This window comes from Scatophagus argus, chromosome 1 (assembly GCF_020382885.2).
Source record: "Scatophagus argus isolate fScaArg1 chromosome 1, fScaArg1.pri, whole genome shotgun sequence".
Taxonomy (NCBI): domain Eukaryota; kingdom Metazoa; phylum Chordata; class Actinopteri; family Scatophagidae; genus Scatophagus; species Scatophagus argus.
This window is the reverse complement of record NC_058493.1, coordinates 20,143,141-20,168,721: the sequence shown is the minus strand read 5'-3', so window position 1 is coordinate 20,168,721 and position 25,581 is coordinate 20,143,141. Positions and strand designations below refer to the sequence as shown.

Below are 25,581 nucleotides of genomic sequence, written 5' to 3'. Positions count from 1 at the left end.
AACTCTTTCTTTTTCTTTTTAAATCTCCCTTTTTGCTCTGAAGCTTTTTAGACTTTTTTAAATTCAATTTTGTCATCTTTCTTCTGTATCTTTCATGTTTTTGTCAAGGGTGACAGGAAAACTTACATGCAAGATTTTCTATTCATGTATTGTGAAATTTTATATCTATATATGTTTATGATAAACTCAAACTGCAGTCCAGCAGTAACAGGCAAAATAAGGCAGAACAGGTCTGGGAGAACATACCCCTCCAATGCAACCATAACATATTAGTGCATACACATGTGAAAGCACATTTTTAAGGGTTATTTTTGAGTATTTTCATATGCTAACATGCTATCTAAAGTTCTGTCTACATGCACAAGCAGTGAAAACTTGATGTTCAAACACCCTACCTGTGATCCTTGGCCGACCTGCTGCTTCTTTATTCTCCAGTGAAAGACCTCAGGAGCATTCGCACTGCATCTGGAGACCTCTCACTGCAAGGTTATAGAGACTCAGCATCCTGTTAGACACACCCATCATCATCACAAGGGCATGAGGGTATTTTTAGAGCTGTGCCCAGGAGAAATAAACACAAGCAAGATACAGGAGCAGAGCTCACGTAGATAGAAACACACACGTTATACACACACACACACACACACACACGCCAAGATGACTTGGTGCGAGAGCCAAAATGAGTGAGAGAATGACAAGAATGTCATCATGTCAACAGCCAACAGCCAGGGATCTCTGATTCACTGTCGCTTATGGACTTCCCTGCTGGTGAGTCTTGGAAGCCTGCACAGTCTGTAACCTTATACTGGATCTAATATGAATAAATATAACATGAAAGAACACTAAACCTGTTAAAACTAACTTTTGCGCTTACTGTGTTGAAGGATTTCCAGGTGCAGTGATCAAAATAGCTTTATGATTTTCACTGTGTGCTCAAATCAGTCCACATATTACATGTCATACTGGTAATGCATTGATTTTATTTTTTGTGGTCTCGTTACAGAGACACACAGAGGTTAAGTCTGGTTGTTGTTTGGCTGGGAGGAAGCACCTTTACAGAGAGCCTCTGAATGTGTATACTCTCACCAAAACTTTTAAAAGACTTTGAAGAACGCTTTAATCAGACAATAACCATAACTGAAGATGAAAGGAGGTCTTACCATGCAGAGGCTGCAAATGACGCGCTCATTTGAACATGTCATGTTTACTTGCATGCTTTTTTTTTTTTGCAATGGCCTCAATTGCTTCACCAGAGATGGGAGGTAACAGGATCAGGTTGGCATGCATCCCCATCCCCACATATCACCCTCCTCCCCAAGAAAAGAAGGGGGCTTCGGTAATATAAACCCTAATTAGGCTTCCCTTGGTTGCATTTGAACAGCGTTTCACCGTAAAATATCACCTTCCAGTTTCAAGTATCGTCAGTCTAAATCCACTTGCATCCCAAAACTTGAAATCCATCCAGGCCCTGAGGGTGGTTTGACACAGTAATACATTAATGGGGGTGCACAGTGGTTAGGTCATTGCCCAACTGTGCTGTTGACGCGGAGCCTTGGTGTGGATTAAAGATTAGCGTTTTTAAGCGTGGTGACAGGCAGCATCTGTCTCTCAGTGAAATGGCGTTTGTTATCAAGAGACTGTTGAAAGAGTGATAAAATTGATGGATATTTCTATAATGCTGCATAGTTTTCATCTGTTGAGTATTTTGTCTGTCCTGCTCCTCTTTAGTCCAACTCTTCACCACGTCTGGGTTTCTGCAGTCAAACGAGACATCATATGGGGGGAAAAAAGGCAAGGAATGACCAGGAGAGACAGTGTGGGAGGAATTGGAAGACACATTAGATTTAACAGATCACATTAATAACATGTCACTCTACTTTACTCTTTCAAAGATAATCAAATTAACTGGGGAGTTTCCAAAACATGCAACACATTTCCCAACATAGATGTGATCTTTAATTTGACCTCCTTAAAGTGTTTTGCTGTTGAAACATCACCTGGAGAAATGAGAAAAATCTGATCTAGATAACACACAAACATGACATAAAACATAAAAAGTAATGAAACCATTACAGCAAGTTTACACGTAAAGTGTACATCAAGCAGAGGTAACGAACCTTGTCTAAAAGTTTGAAAATTATAACAATTATGATTTTTTTCAGGAGTTAATGTAATGTAAAAGGTGTGAAAAATTAAATGGGAACAAGTTCTGAACCCAACATTGAAATACCACCTTTTAAATTAGAACTTGTAGGAACATTAGCTTATTTTCACACCCGACAGTTTTATAACAAAATCCCATCATTCACTGGGAGTCATTAGCTCTGTTTCTGGCCTCCAAAATGTCTGGCTCTTGGCTGCTAAATGCTTCATGACATTCACTAAGTGGTAGTCAGGTTTGTTAATCTGCTGTTTGGTGCTCAACAGGTGGTGGCACTGTAGTTTTTCAGCTGAAAAATGACTGCTAAACAGTGAGCTAAAATTAGCTATAAGTCTCCCGAAGCTGAGTGGAGCTGGCAATGATTGTCTGTAGGTTCATCAGCTGTTAGCCTTCCCTTCCCTTGAGTCTTCTTCATGTCTTAGCTCCTCCATCTGAGGCTGTCAGAAAGAGAGGAGAGGAACAATACACCCGTGTTTCAACACTGCCAGCTGCTCTAAAAGCCTCTTCTCTACCTGCCTCTTTCAGGTGCATTTAAGGAACCGGAAGATCAGATCCTCTAGGTGGCGGAACAGGATTGAGGAGAGAGGAAGGGAGGAAGTATGAGATAGCATAATGAAAACCTCCCATTGTTTTTAATCTGAAGAGTGCATCCTCTGAATATTGTCCCTAAACTTTGACCAGCCTCAGTTGTACATCAGCTGTGCTTCTTGCTGACTATTAATAATGTTATTAGGTCCACTTTCCAGTCATTCAAGATCCCCAGAGGATTCATCTTCAGAGAGCCACCAGTTCCAGCATAAAAGGCATTCCACTGCAATACTAAAATAAATATATTCTTGTCCTGTCCTCATTGAAACTGGTACTTCTAACAGCCATAAAATCTGATAATATCGTCCAAATGAAGTCACACAGCAACAGACCTCCTAAATAAATCCACAAGGTCATCGGAAATCCTCTGGAAAAATTCATAGCCATGTTTGTCCAGATCGCCAGTGCTGTGAGCTGACTGGACCAAAACAACACAGTCGGTCTTGAGTCTCGGGTGATAAGACGTACTGCTGATAGAAGACGACAAGTTTTTTCATTTTTATTTATTTTTTTTTTTTTAAAAGAAGAGCCTTCAGTATATTGACATATTTTGAGTTGACAGTATATTATTTATTATTTTACAGTTTATTACTTCACTTAAATTAAATGCAAAGCAAATGCAATGAATAAGTCAGACTGTTGAGCTTTTTTGAAGATAGAGGACTGTTAAAACTATAAATTGTGTGATAAAATGTGTTAAAAAAAAAAAAGCAAAAAGAAAAATATGAATGGCATCCATAAAAACAGAATAAATAAAACTTTTCCATTAAGCTACAAAGAGTTTAACAGTTCAGGCAGCAGCGTCTCCTCTCTCCTTGGTCCTCCTGTCCTTCCTCCAGGCTCGGTATAGTTTGATACTCAGACTGGGGAGGTCATACAGCTGCTCTACGTGGAAGTGCTGCTGAAAGCGATCCACAAAGCTGTTCTCTGGGTCCAGGCGAAAGCGCATGGCCCACAGGATCTGTGTGTTTTCCTGGCACAGGTAGTCAAAGGTGTCCATCAGCTCTTCCAGGTAAGGATGGGCGTACACCACGTCAGCTGCCAGGATGTAGTCGAAACAATGTGTAGCATGAGGGAAACGCTGCTCCACGTCCTGACCCCAAATAAGCTCTGTGACCTAACAACAGGAATGATTTAAGATTTATATGGTATTAAATTAATATATTACCCGGAACTATGAGTATATCCAAATATATTTCATATATTATCAATTCAGCAGTATGAAATATCAATATGAAAACCTACAAGAGGGATGTACTTGCAGCGGTCCTTGGTGTTGCGCGTAACATTGTACTGAAGGTTCCCCAGCACATCTGGCAGGTCAGTTGAGGTCACCTTAGCGCCTGTAGAGAGACCATGCAGCCGAGTGTTCAAGGGATTGAGATATAAACAGCAAAAGAAAGATGAAGTCCAAAAGACGAAGATCAAAACAAAAATCAAGATTACCAAAACTGGATTATTTTGTTTCCGTACCTAACAGGCTGGATACAATGGTGACGAGTCCAGTTCCAGCACCGAGTTCAATCACATTTTTGTCCATCAGGTTGTGTTTGTCTTGGTTGGTCTCTAGGAAATGACACAACACCATCGCCTGTTGGGGGGACAACAGGTTTAGAGTTCACCGGCAAGGTTTAAAATAAAGGAGGTTGTGAAAGCACAAATACTGGGATAAAATGAAAGTCTGGACGTACAGAGGGCCAGAGGACAGCTCCATAGAGGTCCGTGGACTCTTTGATACGGATCTCCAGATCAGAAAAGATGTATCCCTCCCAGGACTCAGGTCCAACAAGAGAGGGGTGGAACTGCCGTGCCATTATGGCTTTGGCTAGTTCTACATCCATAGGAGAGACAGATATCGTATTGAAAAAAGAAAAATTTTATATAGAGTTTGTAATGTGTGACATTGTACAGTGAGTGGGGAAAACGCAGCATCTAAAATAACAAGAATATCACAAGATTGACCAGCACAGATATTTTGTAATGGCAGGAGATGCACAGGCAGACATCAAGCAGAAACACAAATGATTTGCAAACAAACTGTGGTTTTTAACCAAGTCTTCCGTAGCCCATGTTGTAATATCCTTTATGCAATCATATGTTTCACAATGTGGCAAACCTCGCCACATCCTTGCTTATGAATGACTAAGCCTTTTGAGGATGCCTTTCATACCCAATCATGAAACTGGAATGTGCCAGACTGGTGTTCTCTGAGCTTCCCACGCCTTTCCAGTTAAATTCCAGTAAATTGAGCAGATTTAATGATAACATTGTTGTATTTATGTTTTACACAATGTCTCAATTCCTTTTGGAATAGTGGTTGTTTTGTAACCCATTTGTGAATTCTGGCTCATTGGCATCATACACTGGTTTGATTAAATGGCATGGAACTGCAATTAATGTTAATATATGTGCTTTTCCTGCTGTGACAAGTCAAAATGTCAGTAAAAAGTGTTTTCCTCCTTTCCACATGATAAAGTTTGCTGCAATTCAAGTGGCAACCTACACATGGCTTCAGATTCTTAATTTACATCGGAAACTCATACAATCACAGTCTTTGATTTTCAGTCATTTAAGTTGAACTTGCTCATAAATTCGATGAGGAATTACAGTAGTTCATATGGAAATTGTTCAGTGCAGTGACTGCTGTGGGTTCAGACAAAAACCTGTTAACAAATGACAAAAAGATTGCAGGACTTCTGCACATTGTTGGTACAGTGCATCCGGAAAGTATTCACACAGCTTCGCTTTTTCCACATTTTGTTTGCTACACAAAATACCTCACAATGACAAAGTGAAACAAGTTTGCTTGGATTTTTTTGCACATTTATTAAAAATGAAAAACAAAAAATGTAACATGTATGTAAGTATTCACACCCTTTGCCATGACACCCATAACTGAGCTCAGGTGCATCCTGTTTCCACTGATCATCCTTCAGAGGTTTCTACAGCTTGAGTTGAGACCACCTGTGGTAAATTCAGTTGATTGGGCATGATTTGGAAAGGCACACACCAGTCTATATAAGCCCTCACAGTTGACAGGGAATGTCAGAGCACAAACCAAGCCATGAAGTCAAAGGAATTGTCTGTAGACCTCCAAGACAGGATTGTGTTGAGGCACAGGCCTGGGGAAGGGTACAGAAAGATTTCTGCTGCATTGAAGGTCCCAAAGAGCACAGTGGTCTCCATAATCAATAAGTGGAATAGGTTTGGAAGCACCAGGACTCTTCCAAGAGCTGGCCAGCCAACTAAACTGATTGATTGAGGTGGAAGAACCTTAGTTGCTCTGTGGAAAGCGGAGAACCTTCAAGAAGGACAACCATTTCTGCAGCTCTCCACCAATCAGGCCTGTATGGTAGAGTGGCCAGACGGAAGCCACTCCTCAGTAAAATGCATATGAAAGTCCACCTGGAGTTTGCCAAAAGGCACCTGAAGGACTCTCCGACCACAAGAAACAAAATTCTCTGGTCTGATGAAACAAAGATTGAACTCTTTGGCATGAATGACAAGCGTCATGTCTGGAGGAAACCAGGCACTGCTCGTCACCTGGCCAATACCATTCCTACTGTGAAGCATGGTGGTGGTAGCATCATGCTGTGGGAATGTTTTGTGGCAGCAGGAACTGGGAGACTAGTAAGAGTCAAGGGAAAGATGACTGCAGCAAAGTACAGAGACATCCTTGCTGACAACCTGCTCCAGAGAGCACTGGACCTCAGACTGGGGTGAAGGTTTATCATCCAACAGCACAGCGACCCGAAGCATACAGCGAACATCACAAAGGAGTGGCTTCGGGACAACTCTGTGGATGTCCTTGAGTAGCCCAGACTTGAGCCCTACCTCTGGAGAGATCTGAAAATGGCTATGCACCCACGCTCCTCAACCAACCTGATGGAGCTTGAGAGGTTCTGCATTGAAGAGTGGGAGAAACTGCCCAAACATAAGTGTGCCAAGCTTATAGGATCACACTCAGAAAGACTTGAGGCTGTAATTGCTGCCAAAGGGGCTTCAACAATTTATTGATCACAGGGTGTGAATACTTATGTACATGTTATATTTATGTTTTTTTATTTTTAATAAATTTGCAAAAAATGAAAGCAAACTTGTTTCATTTTGTCATTATGGGTTATTTTGTGTAGAATTTTGAAGGAAAAAATGAATTTAATCCATTTTGGAATGAGACTGTAACATAACAAAATGTGGAAAAAGCGAAGCGGTGTGAATACTTTCCGGATGCACTGTAGGTGTTTCCATTATCAAGCAGATGAGTAATCAGCTTGTTTTTCTTCTTCTCTCATATCGCATTACACGTAACATTTGATTCTCTGGTCTATAAATGAATCACATTTGGGCTCATAATGCCCCTCTGATCCGGCTGTGTTCGTTAGTAACATCATGCCAGTATGTCAGACTCCAGCTATGTGTCAGTGCTAACAGTTACTCAGACCATCTGACACATCATGTCAGTTATCCCATTTTGGATTAAAGAAAAGGTCAGGAGAGCCCTTGGAGCCACAATGCAGAAGTTGAACGGGGTTTGTGGGGCACCCAGGAACTCAATTCATGCCCCTTGCGTGCATATAAATACTTGTGTTGCCCATTTGTCATTAACATGCAGCGATGCAGTTGTTTGTAGCAAAATATTTCAGCACAGTCGTAAGTCTTGCAAGCTTTCACATTACATTCATACTTAGCTGTTTTTAGATTCAAATGTAACTGTGCATGCATACTACCTCTGAAATCTTTAAGTGTTTGCTTGTCCTAAAAAAAAAAAAAACCCCAAAAATCCTAAAAATGCTGCCTTCCCTCTTTCTCACCTTCTTCTTTGGTCTCTTCCATGGCCTTGGACTGTTGAGTCTCCATGTTTGAAGGAGTCCAAGCATGAGGGTAAGATCGCCCACAGCAGAAAATCTGTTGCAGTCGACTGTTCTTGGTTCCTGGTCCCAGATGATCCTTTGGATTTGAGTCAGTCTGGATCCAGATCTGTGGCAGGCTGTTGGCCTTCTACGGTTTTAAGTTACACACATAAATACAGCATTTCCCAACTTCTTGTCCAGCTACCCTACCCTGACCCTCAGCTCCACCACACATTTCACACTCTGGGCGTGCTTGAACCCCTCTCCAATTCAATACAGCTGACAGACAGCAACAGCTGCTCTGTCCCACTGCCGAACTGGAGCTGGGCTGTCAAGAGGGAAAAAATAAGTAAAGTAAAAACTGAACTTGGAATAAGCCAAAACATCGGCTACTTGTTTAGAAAGATCAGATTTTTTCACATACCTCCGTGTGTGTGTTTGTTCGAGGTAAAAGACGAGTGGGGGTGGGGTTGGGGTGTGGGGGCATACGCAGAAGGAGATGACAACTGAAATACAACCTCAAGGAAATTCAAGAGCGCTGAAGACATGCAGCACAACAAATGATCTACTGTGGAAATACTTGAAAAAAAACTTCCAAATTTTAATGCAAAGCGTTATCATTCAGAAACAGGTACAAACATTTTCACATCAATACAAAACACATATTCTATAATACAGAAAAATGTTCAATTCATCGCTCATGTTAATGAGTCCATTATACATCAAAAATATATTTGATATTGATATTTGAGAGTGTGGAGCATATTACATCCTACATATTACAATTGCTTAGGCACCTTATGTTATAGCTTAAGTTCAGTTTTTTCTTCACCGCTTCGCCCCCCGTCCCTTTCCTCTTGCGCTTCCTCTCCCTCTCTTCGCACCGCGGCCTTGTCGGCTGCCTTCGAACACAGATCGGGCTGTAACCATAGCAACTTCATTGCCACCATCGCTGTCGCCAGAGCTGCTGCTGCTCCTCCTGGCCCTCTGAGGTAGACTCTTAGTAGATTGAGGAACTTCTACTGTGAGGGACTCTTGGCTGGTGCTGCTCACATCCTTCAAAGATGTGGGAGGAGGTTGAAAACTGACCTCTGACCCCAGAAATCCTCCTCCTGCAGACCTCCCTTCTTCCCTCTCTCCACCACCTTTCTTTGGACTCTTGCTCGCTGCCTTCCCTCTCTTAGATTTGGATGGGGATGGCTTTTCCTCCTCACTGTCCCCCTCCTCCTCCCCTTCTTCTCTCTCCTTTCTCTTCATGCAGGTGACTGCTCGGCGGAGTCGCTGGCTGCGGATCGCCTGCTTTTCCTGTTGCTCCATGCGGAAGAACGAGTCAATCCTCAGCTGAGTCTAAAGCAAAGATAGTGAGGGAAAAGCTATAAATGATGTAAGACCACAAAGGAATTTCGTTCCTTCCGTTGCTGACTTTTTACAAATGCATCCAATCGAACTGGAAACAGTCAAGAGAGTGTGACTAACAATAAGAGACGGGGATGCTTACAGGACACTGGACTGAAGATGTGACAGCATTACAGCCAAGTGCAGTAACTTCTCATAGCAGTGGTTACCAAACTTTGTTACCTTTCAGTCTCTAAACCCTATTATATGAAAGTGAATGTTGTTACAATATCTTTCTCATACAATTGAACCATCAATGTTTGTGTTGCTTAAGTTTGGATTTATAGGACTATCACATATAATGGCAGAGACTGGACCTTTAAACCATTTATCCATTGCTTTTAGCCAATTCATTACTTCTGCATAACTATTTTAAGCATTTATCCTTTTACATTTTCAACTGCTTCCCCATAATATTTAGCAAATTGCTTCTGCCTATTCATTCACTTTTAGCTCATAGTTTTTGCAGCATAGCTATTTCAACTGGTTATACATTGCAGAACGGTTGATCCATCACTTTTAATCTTGGCTGTTTATTTGAGCTGAGTTTAGTCGAGTTAAATACTTTTCCACATACCCTCCTGGTAACTGACTGTAAAAGTACCCCAGGTGAGGAATCACAGGCTGAGTCTTATTTACCTGCTGAGTGTTGAGCTGCTTCATCACAGGCTGAAGAGTCTCCTCTGTCCTCCGACTGCTCCAACCGAAACGATTCAGACAGAATGTAAAAAACTGGTTAAGGAAACTTTGTTCATTCATAAACATGCACTCACACTCACACACACACACGCGCGCACACACAGGATATTCTTTGATCATGTCGAGTTGTGGGCGTCCCCAGCTGAAAGAGCTGTCTGACTGATCCACAGCAGGTTGCAGGTAAGCCTGAGCCACCGCAGGGTTGGGGAACCCAGGATGTACTTTTAGGTTCCTCAGTTTATTCTTAACCTTTGTGTCGCGAGGATCAGCCACCAGACGCTTTTTCTCCTTAGCCTCTTTCCACCATTCACTGTGAGGAAGAACCGAAACAATAACAGTAATGAGCCTTCAGAACATCATTTTGTTTAAAGTCGTTTAAATCTTTTGGGACATAATTTATCATAAAGGATAACTTCACATTTTTGCATACTGAGAAGAAGTTCAAAGCCTATAAATGCTGCATACCTGAAGGTAGGAGAGGCTAAGTGAGTAATGAAACATGATTCAATGTTCCATAGCTTTAATAAGTTTAGTTGTGTTAGAACTTAGACATTTTCCCTCCTTTCTCAACACATACTGCAAATTACAATCGTATTGTCTTCTTCTGAAACCGTAAAAAAAACCCCAAAACATCCACACTCGTGACAACATGTCTGACTTTCTAGTCTACAGTGTGGGCTCCATAAAGGAGCAGCAGTTTGTGCTAAACTTGTTCTTTCTCTCTTCTTTGTGTTTATCGGTGGACTGCAAAGCAACTGCACACCCCCACCTAAGTACCAGAGCATATAGATACTGTGCTTGTGTCTGTGCAAACAGTTTGGCTTGGTATAATTGACTCTATGTTTGTGTGGCTGATAATATCAATATAAACATAACATTTCATGTCATCAAGTGGACAATTTTCCTAAAATTGTCATGACTTAATTCTTTTAACCTTTTAGACATTGATGTGAAATTATTAGTGTATCAATTCAAAAAATGTGTTTTGTGAGACAACAGTAACCGTGACCTTTGACCACCAAATTCTAATCAGTGTTTCATACACACCTGAACTGTATGAGCGGCTCCAAGCCTGGCCCAGGGAACTCATTCAGTATCTCCATGCCAGTCACATATCCGACCCCTGGTATGCCCTCCGTGTAGTCACTTCCGAGCAGGTAAGCCAGGTTTATCAGTTTAGTCCTGTCCAGACCTGAGAAGATAAGCAAGAGGTGTGTGTGAGAGAGAGAGAGAGAGAGAGAGAGAGAGAGAGAGAGAGAGAGAGAGAGGTAAAGCCGTGGACACTCTTGCCTGGTCAGTTTGCTGACAGCCCATCAGTCACTGCCGACACAAACACCTGTCTCTGATACTTGCACTATGAACACATCAGATTAGCACTCATCCCAGTATAATTTCAACACCTTACTTTTCTTCATCATCTGCACTCATGGTTACATATCAATTGCTTTGAAATGAAATAAATGAAGGTAAGCTGGCAACTACAAATGATAAGATATGTCATACACAGACCAACATAAAAGTCAAAGACAAAAGTTAGACAACAATTAGCAATTGAAAAAGAAAAAAAGAAAAGAAAAGAATTGTTAGATGTGGCCTGTTGGTCAATGAAAAGAACAAGAAGAATTTTAACCTTCATAAGGACCAAATATTAAACAGCATAAAACCTCTTCTGGACCTTCTCACACACACACACACACACACACACACACACACAAAATGGCGGGCACTGACCCAGTTGGTTCTGCATGTCACTGTACTGGTAGTGTTCAACATATTTGTCCTGGCTGAAGAAGTTCTTGTAGACGTGTCTCCCTCCAAACAGCCACACATCTGAATCGTCTGTGATGGTCCCGTGTGTGTGGTCAGTGCGGTCGAGCGCTGCACACTGAGCCTCAGCCTCCATCGGCGCCACCAGGTACGGCACGCCAAACAGCCGCAGCAGCTCCTGGTGTTGAAGAGGAAAACAGTCATTACCGTGCGGTCACTGTGTTACGTCGTCGGATTTATTAATGACCCCAACATTACATTGGCCAATATTTTAAATATATTTTTTTTTTGTATTACCAAAGCAGCCAAAGGGATTGAGAAAGACCAGGCACTCTAGAGGTTTTACGTCACGTGGTAATTTTATGAAGAAGGAAAATGCTGACAGGTTGACCTTTGAGGTCGATTGAGTGTGAATAAGCTGATGCTGACTGCATGGCACTGGAAATGTTTGAAATTTATACCCCAGTCGATTTGGCACCTTCTCTGGACTGGCACATCTCAGCCCAGTGACAGAGTCTATGCATGAGGATTTACATTTTCATTTGATTCTTATAATAATAAGTCAACTATTTTCATAAGGACGGCTGTGTGTCTGTGTGGCTTATGTGTGTCTTTCATTCACCTGGCTCTCCAGGTACATCTGTCCGGTGACGGTGTTCGCCATCCTCTCCTGCTGCTGTTTCAGCTCCCTCAGGCTGCTCTGCTCCACCTGCAGAGAGCTCTCCAGAGCCTCCAGCTCATCCTGCAGCACAACACACACACGAATACACACACACTTTGCATCAGACCTGTCTCATACACGTTAACCTGCTGGACAGCTCAGCCTAAAGCACGGCTAACCAGCTCAAACCACAACGCTCACCACATCAAAATGCTCCCATTCATTGATGACTGGAGTGGAGCGGGATTCTGTCTCCGCTCCCTCCTTCAGCTCTTTCTCTTCAGTCTGTCTGTTTTTGTCCTCTTCTTCTTCTAATGTCAAACTGCTGGGAGCCTCTGTTGAACTTTCTTCCAGTTTTTCTTCTTTCTTGGTCTTGTCTTCATGGATCTCATCTGGAGATTGTTTCTCTCTAATCATTATAAGTGAATCATCTTCATCCTCCTCTTTTAACTCTTCTTCTGATACCTCGATGAAGCTCTCTAAATAAAGCAGGAAACAAAATGCACTTTAGCTAATATCTGCTGGTTTATGAAATCACGACTGAATATGATCTTATACAAACTATAACTGTACCTTCTGATCCGCTGTCCTCACTGCCCTCTAACTTCACATCGTCTCCATTCTTGTCCTCTGGAGGGGACTCGTTACTCCTCTGCTCTAACGGCACAGGATGAATTTCAGTCTCTGCACTGAGAGGCTTTCCACACACCTGTGCAGAGAGGTCGATAGATACTGTGTTTTGAGTGGAGGCAGCAGCACCCTGCGGTTGAACCAGATCCCTGTTCCTTGTGATCGATCCGTGCTCTGATTCTCTTCTCTCAGGCTCTTCTTGTTTCTCTGTCTGTCCTCCACTTCCTGTCCTCACATCCTCTATCAACTGTCCTTTCTCTGTCTCCTCTTCTGACTTCATCTCTCCCTTGTGAAGTTGTTGCAGCACCGCAAAGTGAAATGCCTTATTTCTCTGACCAATCACTTCTTCCATCTCATCTTCAGAACTACTGACAAACATACTATCTTTCACATGTAAACTTTGGCTCATCGGGCTACCCTTTGAGTCACCATTTTCTTTAGGTAAACAGTTCACGCCATCAGGTTCTCGCTCTTCCTCTGAGCTGCTGAGGACCACTTGTGGTACACGATGATGAATGATATTCGCCTGCAGTTTGGTGGGTGACCTGCCAGTTAGAGTCACATGTTCAGCACCGCTGTCGTCCTCCTCAGCGAGAGCTTGGTGGATTGCCCGTTGAGTACGTGGGGACAAACTACCGCCGTTCTTTTCGTGATCTACCCTCTCCTCATCTGAGCTGTCGTTCATTGCGGCCTGGATTGCCTGAAGTGTACGAGGTGAGGGTGGTGACGTGTCTCCCTGAAACGGCGTTGAGACAGATGGTTTGGAGTCTTCTGGGGAAGAACCTCGGACTTTCTCCTCTTCCTCACAAGCAGGACGCCAGAGTGGCTCAGGTCTGCCTGCTGTTTGTCTTCCGCTGCTGGACAGGAAGCCCCCAGACCAGGGCGCAGCTGCAGGTCGGTCCTTGGGGGCAGTCTCACTCGTTCTCGAGCCTATGTAAGAAATGTGGGGCAGTGTTTTAAATATAAACACGCAGACAAGCTTGCATTTTTAGATTTGTATTTACATTGTATGTTACAGTCACTTTTACTTGTGATGTCTAAAATACATCTTATGAGATTGTAGATTAATTTAGCTTCCATACACCCATTGGTTTTTACAGATGTCAACATGCCCCCAATCTACTTGCAGAGATTTAAATATGATTGAGGCGAGTAATCTAGCACATTGAAAAATTACTGTGCTTTATTTTAAATCAAAATGTCAACTAATACGGTTGTGAGCATTTGCTCTTTCGATGCGTTCAACCAAACTAACAATTTTCCGGTAAAATACAGAATATCTGTAATCACATCATCATACCCGCCCTCACCTTTAATAAGGATATAGTGAGAATGGTCTTCGGAAACCAGTCGGTTTGACTCTACGCTGTGACTCTGCTGATCCCCGTCCTGTTCGCAGAGCTGTGGGGCGCTGACGGCGCTCCGCTGGCTCATCTCTTTCTCCACACCCTCCAGACGCTGGTTCAGCTCGTTCCTCTGCAGCAGGCCGGCCAGCTGGTACTGGGAAAAGTCACCTGAGTGCTAAGAGGGAGTGAAGAGTGAAGTCTGTGTTACGGAGGAGGAGATGGCTGAGTGTGTGAGTGTGAATAAAAGCGAACAGTACCTCTGGAGGTTTGTTGTACATGGTCCGCCGTCTTTTGGAAAACTCTTTCATGTCTTTGAGTATCTCGTGTTTCATTTCGGGAGGCAGGCCGGCAAACTCCTCTGAGTTGATGTCCACTGAGTTGGGGTCATCATAAAATTCCCCCTTCAGTTTCGAAGAAAATTACATCACTTTAATGCAATACAGGACCAAAGAGTCCAGTAACAACAAAGCAATCTTAAAATATTAAAACCAAAATACCAGATAATATCTTGTCTCTTCAATCAATATAACACTGAGGCATCGTCCAGATTGAACACAAACTATTTGTACTGTATTAAATGGTGGCGCTGTTGCAGTATATAATTTGATGTTCTTTTACCTGATACATGGGATAACTGTCAACCATCTCTGCCCACTCTTTCTCTTCCTCGTCCTCCTCCTCTGAACTGCAAGAATGAAACACAACACAATTACAGTATCATTATTATTTGTGAAATAACTACATAAAACAAGGCACCGTAAATGGTAACTTGTCACTGATTAAAGAAAAAATGTTTTAACTTATTTCTGTTCATGCAAAGAGAGTCACGAATACAACACTTGGCTTGGCTAGTCAGGAGTGTCAGGATTTGTCTCCACAGAACACCTGACTCTCCTATCTAACACACATGTGAAGAGGAGAAGCTTGGCATCCTCTTCTTCATTTAGCAAAGGACAGATGTAAAACTCAGAAATAGACTGTAGTTAGTCTGAGTGAAAGTTGTCACTTCATCCTTTCTAACAAGTGAATAGTAACCTTCCCCAGGCCTCTGACCTGCTTTTGTCCTTCTCCTCTGCAGCTGGCAGGGCTGGTAGGACATACATATCGTCCACCTCATCTCTCCTCACGCTGGAAAGGCTGGGTAGAGGATCCTTACTGTGGAGAGAAAAATAAAAAGATATTTCAGAATAAAAGTGCTGACATTACAATGACTCTAATGGCTATTTGGACAGTAGGCAAGTAGAGAAGGAGACATAGGAGAAACATGACAGGAAGCTTTGTGTCTCTTATGTGTCAGAAACAAGGGAAGAGCGTTGTGTTTTCTCTGCCACCCCCCCACCTGTACACTGCCCCTCTCTCCTACCTTCGGTCTCCAAGTGCAGCTTTGATAGCTTGTCTCTTCAGGAACGTCTTGAGGAGTTTCTCATTGGTCTGTCTGGACTCCTGGCTTAGCTCCTCTTTCCTCTGCCTCCTCAGAGCCTGCAACAGTATCACAGTCACAGCCAATCGCATACATTTGGTAAAAATATTCAAAATCGGTTATCTTTGTTCAGAAAACAGTTACACAGACTGGTTAAGTGACTGGACGTACCAGAGTCTGTTTCTTCAGCTGTGGCGCTTCCCCATCAAACACAAACACTGGCCTGATGCGGAAGAAAAGCAGCTTACAGATGCGGTGGAAGAGAGTGAGGAGGTGAGCGTTATGGACACTGTTACCTTCACGGTCTCTCACCCCCTTCACTGCCTGGTTCAGCCATATACTAATGTCTGGAGGTGTCTGGTTAAGGTTAATGCAATGACTTAACAGAAAGCAGCATTAAACATCGGACAGAGAAATGGAGGAAAGATGACGAGACCATTCTAAAACAATGACAGACAAACAGATTAGCATCAAACCAAGATACCAACAGCAAGGATCTTTCCTTCCAGAGTTTCGGGGTTGATGGGTTTCCCTGTACTCTCCAGTAGCCTCCAGAGTCCGTGCACTCCCATGACTGTAGCCCGAAACTCACTTGTAGTATTGTGAACACAAAACCTTGCAACAATTAACTGTGCTTGGCTAACTTGAACATTTTCTCATATCAACTCCGAAAACCACTGGAGTGGAAAGACAAAAAAACAACATCACAGCGGCACTTTTCAACGTTTGTTGTTACACTATTCTTGTCCGACGAGCAAATATCGACTGCACATGAAGGTTCCGCGTCGCTCAGGTCGAGTAAGATGTTACACCGCCTGCTTCAGACAGCATCAAATTTCTGATCTCTTATCAGTTTCACATGTAGTTACTGTTAAAAGAATTCTGATAGGATATCAAAACAACCGATTGGAGATCAGTTTCGTGGGGAGGGGAAGGACGGACAGTTACACACACACACACACGCTGGGTTTTTTCCTTCACGGGTCCGTCTTGTCAGGCTTCCATAACGCTTCTATTTTGGCAAAATGGACATGTTGTAGTCAATAAAAAACATGGCCTGGGTGAATTTTAAAACACGATATTCAACAATGTGCACCGTCGAACATGATTTACAAGACAGAAGCGTGTTCTTGACAGGATCTTTTGCCTGAGAGCCAAGCCCAGGGCAATTTTCGCTCTTGTCCATTCTTCATCGGCCAACTGTGTCCGGTGACAAAATAAAGAGCTTGCGGTGACTTAGTCGGAGGGTTGGAGCTATTTGTCTTACCGGTATGTTCTAAACAATTTATCTGAATCCCAAAATAAAATAATGGATCTCTGTTGTATTTGAAAGTGTCTTCTCGTTTAGCTAATAGCCTTCGTGACAGCGTTGTTACTGTAACATGGGTTGTAGAACTTGGCGTCAACTGTTCCTTTTCGTAATGCTCCTCGGCGAACAGCTAACATTAGCGGGTTAGCTCACCAGCTAGCTACCGTTATCGTGTAACGTAACTAATAACGCCACCTCAGCTGTTAACGCTGACCATATTTGATCGCTGTCACAGTCTGAGCGCTTTAAATGCGTAACAACAAATAAGTTAACGTTAACTTACTTCCCTCATTGTTAATTGTCACAGGACGAACCTGAAGACCTGGGTTTCACTTAACGTAAACTACACAGTCCCTTTTCAGCTAGCACCACCTCCTCCACGATGACTGCTGCTGTGAGAGGTATGTACTGTTTTTTTTTATTAAATTCACAAACAGTTGTTTCATATCTCTTTAGCCTGTTGCAACAAGGTGATGAGCAGTCGTCTGGTTTGAGACCACTTTATTTTATGTTTTCGTTTATTGACGATTTGTTAAATTACATACAATTTGATGTATGCAAAGGTTGTTAAACAGCCTGTTTAGACTAAGAATACTGTGTTTACATCGATCCAGGTTATGCTCAAATGAAACTGCAAAGTCATAACTTGAACATAATCAATTTTAACTGATCGCTTGATTTTCCAACTTGTGAGTGTGACTAACACACCAAAACCTGCACTCATCCATACAGCCGTGTGAATTTTTCCGTGTACAAATTCAGTCCTTGAGGTCGATAGTAAGACCATAATGTTGTCCACACCTTCAGCTATAGAATATAGTCCAGTATTTAATCTTGTATGTGCACAGTCAGCTGTACATGAAGTTGTCTGAATGCTCAATGAAATCCAGTGTGAACGTTTACACTTTTGGAATTCAATAGGGAACTATCTAGATGATCATTCAGTGTTGTCAGAGAAACATCAGGATTAACATATATAACACATGAATTGCAGTGTGTTATAGGAATGTTTACACTTGTATTTAGAGCGGTCCATTTCTGGTTGGATCACTCAGGACACTTATTTAAGTGCAAAGTGTAAACTTGACCTTGTTTATTTCTTATATTATCTCTTATGCAGATTCTGCCAACGTGCCTATTCGAGGCGCTGGCGATGGCATGGAAACTAAAAAAACACCAGCTGTCCTGGAGGTGAACACAGATACACTGCCACCAAGTTCGTCTGCACTTCCCGTCCTGAAGGTGACTAATCCAAAACACAGCCCCAAATTTTCCCATCCCGCTCCTCCTGCTGCTCCCCAACCTCTCGGGGTGCTCCACCTGGGCAGAGTGAGTCGAGAGGCCTGCACAGAGGTAGAGGCTGTGAGGATTGTTATTCCACGTGCCGCCATTAGCCGGACCAGTCGCTCAGGTCCCTCTGATGGGAAAGGGGAGGCTGGGCAACAGGCTGAGGAGCAAGGTTCTCCCCCACTGCCTCTGGTGGAGGACTGGAGAGGACAGCTGGAGAAACTGCAGAACTCTGAACGCCGGCTCCTTCAGGACAAGGAAGGCCTTTCTAATCAGCTCCGTGTGCAGACAGAGGTAAGGCTTCAATGCAGCACATACATTTTATTTAAGTATTAGCCATATTAGACTTTGCACCATCAGGAAAGTGTACCCTGACCGGGTTTATTTACTTTTTCTTTCTGTCTGAATTCAAATAATAGATAGATAGATAGATACTATTGATCCCATTGATCCTACTATTATTGATCCCAAGGGAAATTCATGGATCCCGAGGGAAATCCTGTATCTTTGTCCCATCTCTTTGAGAGGATATGGTGATGAGACCACTGTGTTTCTGTTGATGCGTTTAAATGAATATAAAGGAAACTGTTTTTTTTTCTCCATACATGTTTTAAACTATAATAGGGATTAAGTAACTTTAATTCATTCTATGTGTCAGGTGAACCGTGAGCTAAAGAAACTGCTAGTGGCCTCTGTTGGCGATGACCTTCAGTACCACTTTGAGCGTCTGGCACGGGAGAAGAACCAGCTGATTCTAGAGAATGAGGCTCTGGGCCGAAGTCTGGCACACACTGCAGAGCAGCTGGAGCGTATGAGTATCCAGTGTGATGTGTGGAGAAGCAAGTTCCTGGCCAGCAGGTATGAAGTAGACAAGGCAAATTGATGTTTTATTTTTGGGCACCAACAGCTTCTGTCCCCTCATCCTCAATTTTAAAATAAGCTTTATGTGGCGAAGCATCCATCAGGGTCATTTTCAACATCTGCGAGAATTGATAAGAGATGACATAATCACAGTGATCACGCCAAATAAATAGTTGTATCGCTGTTTTCTCTTCAGAGTCATGGCAGAGGAGCTGACAAATGCCAGAGCAGCCCTGCAAAGACAGACAAGAGAGGCACAAGGAGCCATTCAGGACCTGCTGTTAGAAAGAGAGGAGTTCTCCAGGGACATGGTGCTCACTCACAGGTATGATGACATGACCACTGATTAGTAATTGCTAAACTGAATAACGCACATATACCTCCTGCAGATATGTCTCAGCAACCAGTACGTCCCAGCAGAAAAAAATGCCTGTCCTAAAAATTCTGAATCGTTTCCAGCTGGGTTTTCCGAGGACGTAATAAAAAAAGACTACTTGTTGTAAACATCTCCTGATGATGAGGAAAATTTGCGTCCTGAAAGAGTGATGTGTAGTCATTTATTCACATATTAAAGATTAACCGTAAATACTTACAGGGCTAAAAGCTGTCAAGTGCCCAATAAAAGTTCAGTACATCAAAATAAATTAAAACATAAACTTTAAGATTCAACTCCCATTATGCTTGCAGAAGCAGCACCAGCAGGTCACACCAGCTGTTAGCAAGAGCTCTTCAGTGACAGTGCATGACTAATGTGACAAACATAACTCACTGCTGACTGAAGAGGATTTAAAACAAATAATCAGTCTACTGTGAACGCAGATCTTTGGAGCAGCTCCTGGTGTCTCTTCAGTGGGGCAGACAGCAGACGTACTACCCCAGTGCACAGCCCCTCAGCACTGGAGAGCTGGCAGCAGCCAATCACAAGCTAGCAGATGCTATCAACTCCCACCTGCTGGGGAACACCAGTGGCAGCAGCAGTGTGGTGAAGAGCAGCAGTGCAACAGCCGAACAGCTCTGCAGCACACCAGCTGAGAAGATGGCTGAGAAGGTACAAACTGTATATCCTTGCACAAATCTAACCATAGTCTGATATTTGTCATAGCATACAGAGGTTCTCAAACGTGCTATCTGTTTTCTATCTTAGGTGCTGAAGATTTTAGACCCAATTTCCTGTTCAGAAAACAAGACAGATTCTCCACTCTGTGATTCTGCCCCCTCAGATTTCCTCAACAACAAAAAGAGCATTGGCAGGTTTCACCCATACACCCGCTATGAGAACATTACTTTTAACTGCTGCGAACGCTGCACCGGAGAAATCCTGGTGCTGTAGAGGTGAAAGAGCAGCAAAATGTCCCCATCAGACACCGATGCAGCATGAGATCTTATTTCCAAGGACTGATTTCTGAACAGGACTGTACTCTGGAGGATATTGTTGCTCTGTTAAGTCACTTCTTCAGCAGGCACCAGAACTTAGCTGCTCAAGCTTGCGTATTTTTGCTACCTATTTTGGTGTGTAGCAGTCGTCGCTGTTGGATTTCCACAGACTCAGATAAGGATTTTAATTTTTTCTCAATCAAACTGCTGTTTATACTGCTCTCTTAAACTTGAAGAAAATGCTAAAAAAATAATGTTGTTTCTTGAATAATCATGATGTAAAAATTATGTCTTTTTTTTTTTTTAAAGAATGCATTTCCAAACCATTGCAGCCTTGTTTACACTATGAAATGTGCTATTTATTGCTGGGATGTAAGGTCAAGATGAATCAGTGTTACATGGTGAAAAGAGTTTGCTTATTCAAACTTGAACATTAGGTCAGTGTGTTTTTGTTTGTTTGTTTTTTTACATTTTCCTATATCCATAAGAAAATGTGCAAACAGGCCCTAATGCCTGAGGCTTGCCTAGTCAGCCTGTTGTGGAAATTAACTCCAAGATGTTATCACACAACAGACAATAAGCAAACTTCACAGCCTCACATGCACTGTGAAGAATATAATAATAAATAAGTGAGGAAGCCTTTTATATTGCAGGGGTCTCCCCAATTTATCGCTATGGTGGTGCTATACTGTATATTAACATATTGTAGTCATTAGATGTATTCTGATATTTTTCCTTTCCGATACATGAACTTTGAGTATTGGCAGATACAGAGTACCATTGCAGTTTTATTAATTTGTAATGGCGGTATACCACTAACCCTGGTTAGATGTTAAGTTATGGATGCAGTAAAAAGCCTCTGTTAGGTTGCGTACAGGCCTGTCCGATACTGATATCAGAACAACCGTAGAGTTAATATATTTTGTATACTGCACGCTTCAAAGGCTTTATAATATACATTAAATGTTTTGGAAATGATTTTAGAGTGCTGAAATAGACTTGTTGTGGAGTAGTATTGTTCAAAGTCAATTATGCACACACAAACATTGTTATTTGCAGAGACATTGACTTTGTGGATTTTCAAAGAAAAATGGTACACAGGCATTTTCGAAAACGATTTTAAAAAGAAAATGTTTCACTTTTTTTTTTTTTGAATCAGCCATGTTCACTTGGGTGATGTTTTTTGTAATTTAAAATGATTTATAAACTTTTTTTTGTCTCAGAATACATTACTGTGAAATGATTAGTAATATATTACACATGCCCTTTTGCAGTTTTCTTAAACCAGACTGTATTATATTTTGATTGATGTCATCTGTATGGGAACATTGCTTTTTGCATCTATGGTGATACTGTAATTTACAGTGAAAAGCAGACTTTAAAAATATTTATACATCTTATGTTTTCCATATAGACCAAAATAAAGACCAAAGTAATTTCTCTTTTTAAATGTCTTGTTCTTGTCTTGTTCATAACCCTGTAGCCAAACACAAAGTCAACAAAAGCAAAATGTAGGTTGCAATGACAACATATTTTAACATTTTATTTTGTAATTTCTTCAGACACTGCTTATAAAAACATCCTTATGAAACCAAGTTAAACTTTCTGTTGACTTCACTCATCATCCCACCACATCTTACTTTTGCCTGCACCTTTTCTTCTGTCCATGCTATTCTTAAATGACATACGTGTTCTGGTTTCAGCTGGTTTTTCTCTGCTGAGCACCAGTCTGTCCTTTACGTGTCCACTGTTGAACCCAGATTGTTGATGGTGCCTGCCGCTGCCAACGGTAATCTGTTTGTGTGTCTTTTCTTGGAGAAAACCATCGATCTTCCTCTTAGGAACGAATTTGAGAGCCTCCTCCCATTTCCCTGTATCCTTGATAGTGAGCATAATGCGGATCATCTGGTCCAGAGTCAGATTTTTGGCTCCTAACTCCCAGTGGAGATACTGATCCAACGGTAAACGGGCTGTGGCCAGCTTAAGACGCTTGGCATGGGCCAGTGATAGGCCTCCCTGGCTTGACCGGTCCACTATAGCTCCAATGATGTAGACCTTGGTGTGGTCATATGTGTGAAGAACATTGGGGGAGTCTGCTGTGAGGTACACAAGCTGTTCATGAGGGAACACATCAACATGGTGTTGGTCAGTACTGGTGATGAACAGGTTGTCCCAGGTCTCTGAAGTATATCGTTTGAGCAGCTCCTGCTTGTAGGCCCCGTTGGGCTGCAGGTTACAGAAGTGGAGGTGGTAAGGCTCAGTAGCACGCCGGTTCCATGCTTCCACCTCCATCAGCTGGGACACTGTGTTCCTGAGCTCCTGCCTGGACATTTTTGACTCATAGCTCATGTCAAACACCAGCGACTGACCGAACACCATGGCCTGGGCACTCCTCCAGGCCAGCAGTTTGTCCAGGGAGCGGTTCCAATACTGGAGGAAAAGTGTGTTCTTATATTCTGGTTGACTCTGATCATCCCTTTCCTCAGCATCTCTTCTGTTCTGCTCCAATGAAGCTGCTCTTTCTTGCTTTCTCTTCTGCTGCTTCTCTTTCCGGGCCCTTTTGTGGCCCTCCTTTATAGCCAGGAACTTCAGGTACTTCTTCTTGGATGATTTGGAGGTGAGCTTAGCCAGTTCCTCAACCTCTTCATCAGTCATCTCTTCAGGTACAAGCCTCCCAGCCTGCCGCCACATGATGACCAGATCCCGAGTTGCATCCAGCAAAGAACTATCCTTCACCTCACCTCCTGGTTCATTAAGGATTTCATCATCATCACTTGCGTCCTCTTCATCATTGATCTGTTGTTTCTGTTCTGATGTTGCTTGGGATCTCATCACAGATTTCCAGCTGTCCAGATCAATTGTCTGTATGTCCTCAGATTTATCTGTTTTTGGCTTGAGGGCATCGTTCAACACCGGGCTCCCAGTACTGAAGAGGCGATCAGGGATGCACAGTCGGTGATGATAGGCGCTGCCGACAGGGAGAACAGGTATGACTTTCTTCTTGGTAACACAGGATGCCATAAGGTGACCACATTTCCACAGTTCATGAAAAGCGTGAGTAGAGACGAGCCGCAACATCGCGATAAACTACTTTAAACTAAAACTGTTTGAAATACGGCCTACTAAAACCAGGAAATACAGACTCGCTACCTCTTGAAAAATATAAACGGACCACGAAGTATAATCAACGCGGTTCTCTCTGTCTTCCACTGTCACAAAGAGGTGCAAGTGACACCTGCATTTTGTTAAAAGTGTTAAATAGTATTCGCGAGTCGCAGCGGCGTGTTCATCTAGTGCAGCATTGTCGGAGCATCCATGTTTGTCAAATGGATGGAAGGTCACGTTGTTAGACGGTGTCACACTATAATGTGTCGTAGTGAGAAACACGGCGGTCTATAGGCAGGACGCACCTTTTTTTGGTCTTGAATGTCTATCTAAGTGACCATATTAAATTGTTTCAAGCAATGAAATACCAATGTATGTTTTATTCTCTATGGCACGACGATTTAAACTATGATAACTACTTTTACTAACCTTAATTTCCTAGCACCAATGTGCCGGCGGATTTTTTCAGCGTCGTACCGCAATAATGACGTAAGTTCCTCCTGGTAGCGAAACAGCGTGAACTAATTTATTGTCATCTAAGATGAGTTTATTTTTGCCCAAATTAACTTGCAAAAAAGACATAGATGAGGTTATCAAAGGCGTAGCGGAAAAAGTTTTAGTTTTAAGGTTTGGAAGAGACGAAGATTCGGTTTGTCTCCAGTTGGATGAGATTGTAAGCAGGACCATTAATACAAATAACCAAACAGCTGCTCAGTGGAAGTGTCAAGTCTATAATTTTAACCAATTTGTCCTTTCTGATTTCCATTTTAGCTGTCAAAAACTGCCCATGACCTGAGTAACATGGCGTCCATCTACATCGTTGATGTGGATAAAGCTCCCGTCTACACAAGATACTTTGACATCAGTTACATCCCCTCCACTGTCTTCTTTTTCAACGGACAGCACATGAAGGTGGATTACGGGTGAGTGAAAAGGCTGATCTGCTTATTGTTTTAATTATGTAGGCCATAAAGATGTAATGTAAAATGTCCCTCATTCCTTGAGATTTTGTGAGTTTGTATAGTCTGACCAACAGTCCATACACCCAAATTATGAAGTTTAAGAAAAGCAGCAAATATTTACATTTGAGAATCTGGCTTTTGTGTATTTGCTCAAAGATAATTTGTTTCCGTTCTAGATAAAGTCACTCTTTAACTAGCCAGCTCCTAATTGCATATCACATATAACACATATACAAAGAAATGTAGGGTTACCACAGATGCAGTAATAAAAACTCATAGACTTTATTTGGTTGATAAATGTTTTATTTTTTTTCCTCTTTCAGATCCCCGGACCACACTAAATTTGTTGGCAGCTTCAAGACCAAGCAAGATTTCATGGATCTAATTGAGGTCATATACAGAGGAGCCATGCGTGGGAAGATGATTGTCCAGAGTCCCATTGACCCTCAAAATATTCCCAAATATGATCTCCTCTACCATGGAATTTAGGATCAGCTAATGATCATAACTATTTCCCACTGAGTGGCTTCAACCACTACTGGTTGATTAACAAAAACAGCTTCGACTTTCAGGCACCAAGCAGCCTTCTGAAGAGGTTTTGTATTTATGTTAAAGCTGAATGTCTCAGACTTTAAGTCTTTAGTGAATATGGTCCTTTTCCTATCTGTGGCAAATTTCAAACAAGACAACACATTGCCCTGTACTTCTTGTCCCCTTATTTATTGTTCCCCAGGAGCAATGTTTTTATGCGTGGGTCACTGTTATGTTAGTGGATTAACATTCTGCAGCTATACTGATTTTATTTATTTCTTGTGAAAATGCAGTCATTTTGATGTTTCCCATGGAAAGAGCTGTATCCCAATAGAGAGATACAATTAATCTACGCAATGTACATGGTGTGTTTTTATTATTAAAAAAACTTTTATATTTAGCAACAGAAAATTTGCCAGCTTTCTCTGTAACCTATTTAATTTTTTTAAATGAATGTAAACAGACAATTCCTGTAAGCAAAGCAGCAGGACATGTCCTTACATACATATGTCTTATGCATTTTTAAGCCTTCTCTCTGTCTTATCATTATCAAGTGTGTCTCAATGTATCAAGAAACATCTTAGGATGACAAAACACATTTCAACAGCACCAGAAATGACCATAAACCTGATTCA

General features: G+C 42.1%; 5 protein-coding genes across 6 annotated transcripts; 2 read left to right on the top strand and 3 right to left on the bottom strand.

The window, feature by feature from the left end:
- Nucleotides 1–3,277: 3,277 nt before the first annotated feature.
- Nucleotides 3,278–8,018, bottom strand: mettl21e (methyltransferase like 21e). Its single transcript, XM_046390393.1, has 5 exons — nucleotides 7,561–8,018; nucleotides 4,441–4,580; nucleotides 4,223–4,340; nucleotides 3,995–4,092; nucleotides 3,278–3,866 (listed from the first exon to the last, which is right to left on the bottom strand). The coding sequence occupies exons 1-5, from the start codon at nucleotides 7,604–7,606 to the stop codon at nucleotides 3,540–3,542; spliced, it is 729 nt and encodes a 242-aa protein (XP_046246349.1). The 5' UTR covers nucleotides 7,607–8,018; the 3' UTR covers nucleotides 3,278–3,539.
- Nucleotides 8,019–8,165: 147 nt separating this feature from the next.
- Nucleotides 8,166–17,187, bottom strand: ercc5 (excision repair cross-complementation group 5). Its single transcript, XM_046390339.1, has 16 exons — nucleotides 17,110–17,187; nucleotides 16,002–16,194; nucleotides 15,689–15,864; nucleotides 15,461–15,576; nucleotides 15,151–15,252; nucleotides 14,716–14,782; nucleotides 14,355–14,498; nucleotides 14,062–14,272; nucleotides 12,695–13,681; nucleotides 12,323–12,600; nucleotides 12,083–12,202; nucleotides 11,425–11,638; nucleotides 10,741–10,885; nucleotides 9,803–10,003; nucleotides 9,634–9,718; nucleotides 8,166–8,946 (listed from the first exon to the last, which is right to left on the bottom strand). The coding sequence occupies exons 2-16, from the start codon at nucleotides 16,087–16,089 to the stop codon at nucleotides 8,428–8,430; spliced, it is 3,453 nt and encodes a 1,150-aa protein (XP_046246295.1). The 5' UTR covers nucleotides 16,090–16,194; nucleotides 17,110–17,187; the 3' UTR covers nucleotides 8,166–8,427.
- On the top strand, nucleotides 16,478–21,798 carry blzf1 (basic leucine zipper nuclear factor 1). Its single transcript, XM_046390378.1, has 7 exons — nucleotides 16,478–16,786; nucleotides 17,134–17,227; nucleotides 17,947–18,407; nucleotides 18,772–18,971; nucleotides 19,171–19,299; nucleotides 19,794–20,022; nucleotides 20,119–21,798. The coding sequence occupies exons 2-7, from the start codon at nucleotides 17,209–17,211 to the stop codon at nucleotides 20,302–20,304; spliced, it is 1,224 nt and encodes a 407-aa protein (XP_046246334.1). The 5' UTR covers nucleotides 16,478–16,786; nucleotides 17,134–17,208; the 3' UTR covers nucleotides 20,305–21,798.
- Nucleotides 21,799–21,864: 66 nt separating this feature from the next.
- On the bottom strand, nucleotides 21,865–23,713 carry trmt10c (tRNA methyltransferase 10C, mitochondrial RNase P subunit). Its single transcript, XM_046390364.1, has one exon. The coding sequence runs from the start codon at nucleotides 23,424–23,426 to the stop codon at nucleotides 21,963–21,965; it is 1,464 nt and encodes a 487-aa protein (XP_046246320.1). The 5' UTR covers nucleotides 23,427–23,713; the 3' UTR covers nucleotides 21,865–21,962.
- A 56-nt stretch (nucleotides 23,714–23,769) lies between these two features.
- On the top strand, nucleotides 23,770–25,345 carry txnl4b (thioredoxin-like 4B). Of its 2 annotated transcripts, none has more exons than XM_046390416.1 (3): nucleotides 23,770–23,942; nucleotides 24,225–24,376; nucleotides 24,739–25,345. In XM_046390416.1, exons 1-3 carry the CDS (start codon nucleotides 23,862–23,864, stop codon nucleotides 24,902–24,904), a joined length of 399 nt encoding a protein of 132 aa, XP_046246372.1. In that variant the 5' UTR covers nucleotides 23,770–23,861; the 3' UTR covers nucleotides 24,905–25,345. The 2 variants fall into 2 exon arrangements, with proteins under 2 accessions (XP_046246372.1, XP_046246362.1); XM_046390406.1 differs by having other exon boundaries at nucleotides 23,919–24,126.
- Nucleotides 25,346–25,581: the final 236 nt, after the last annotated feature.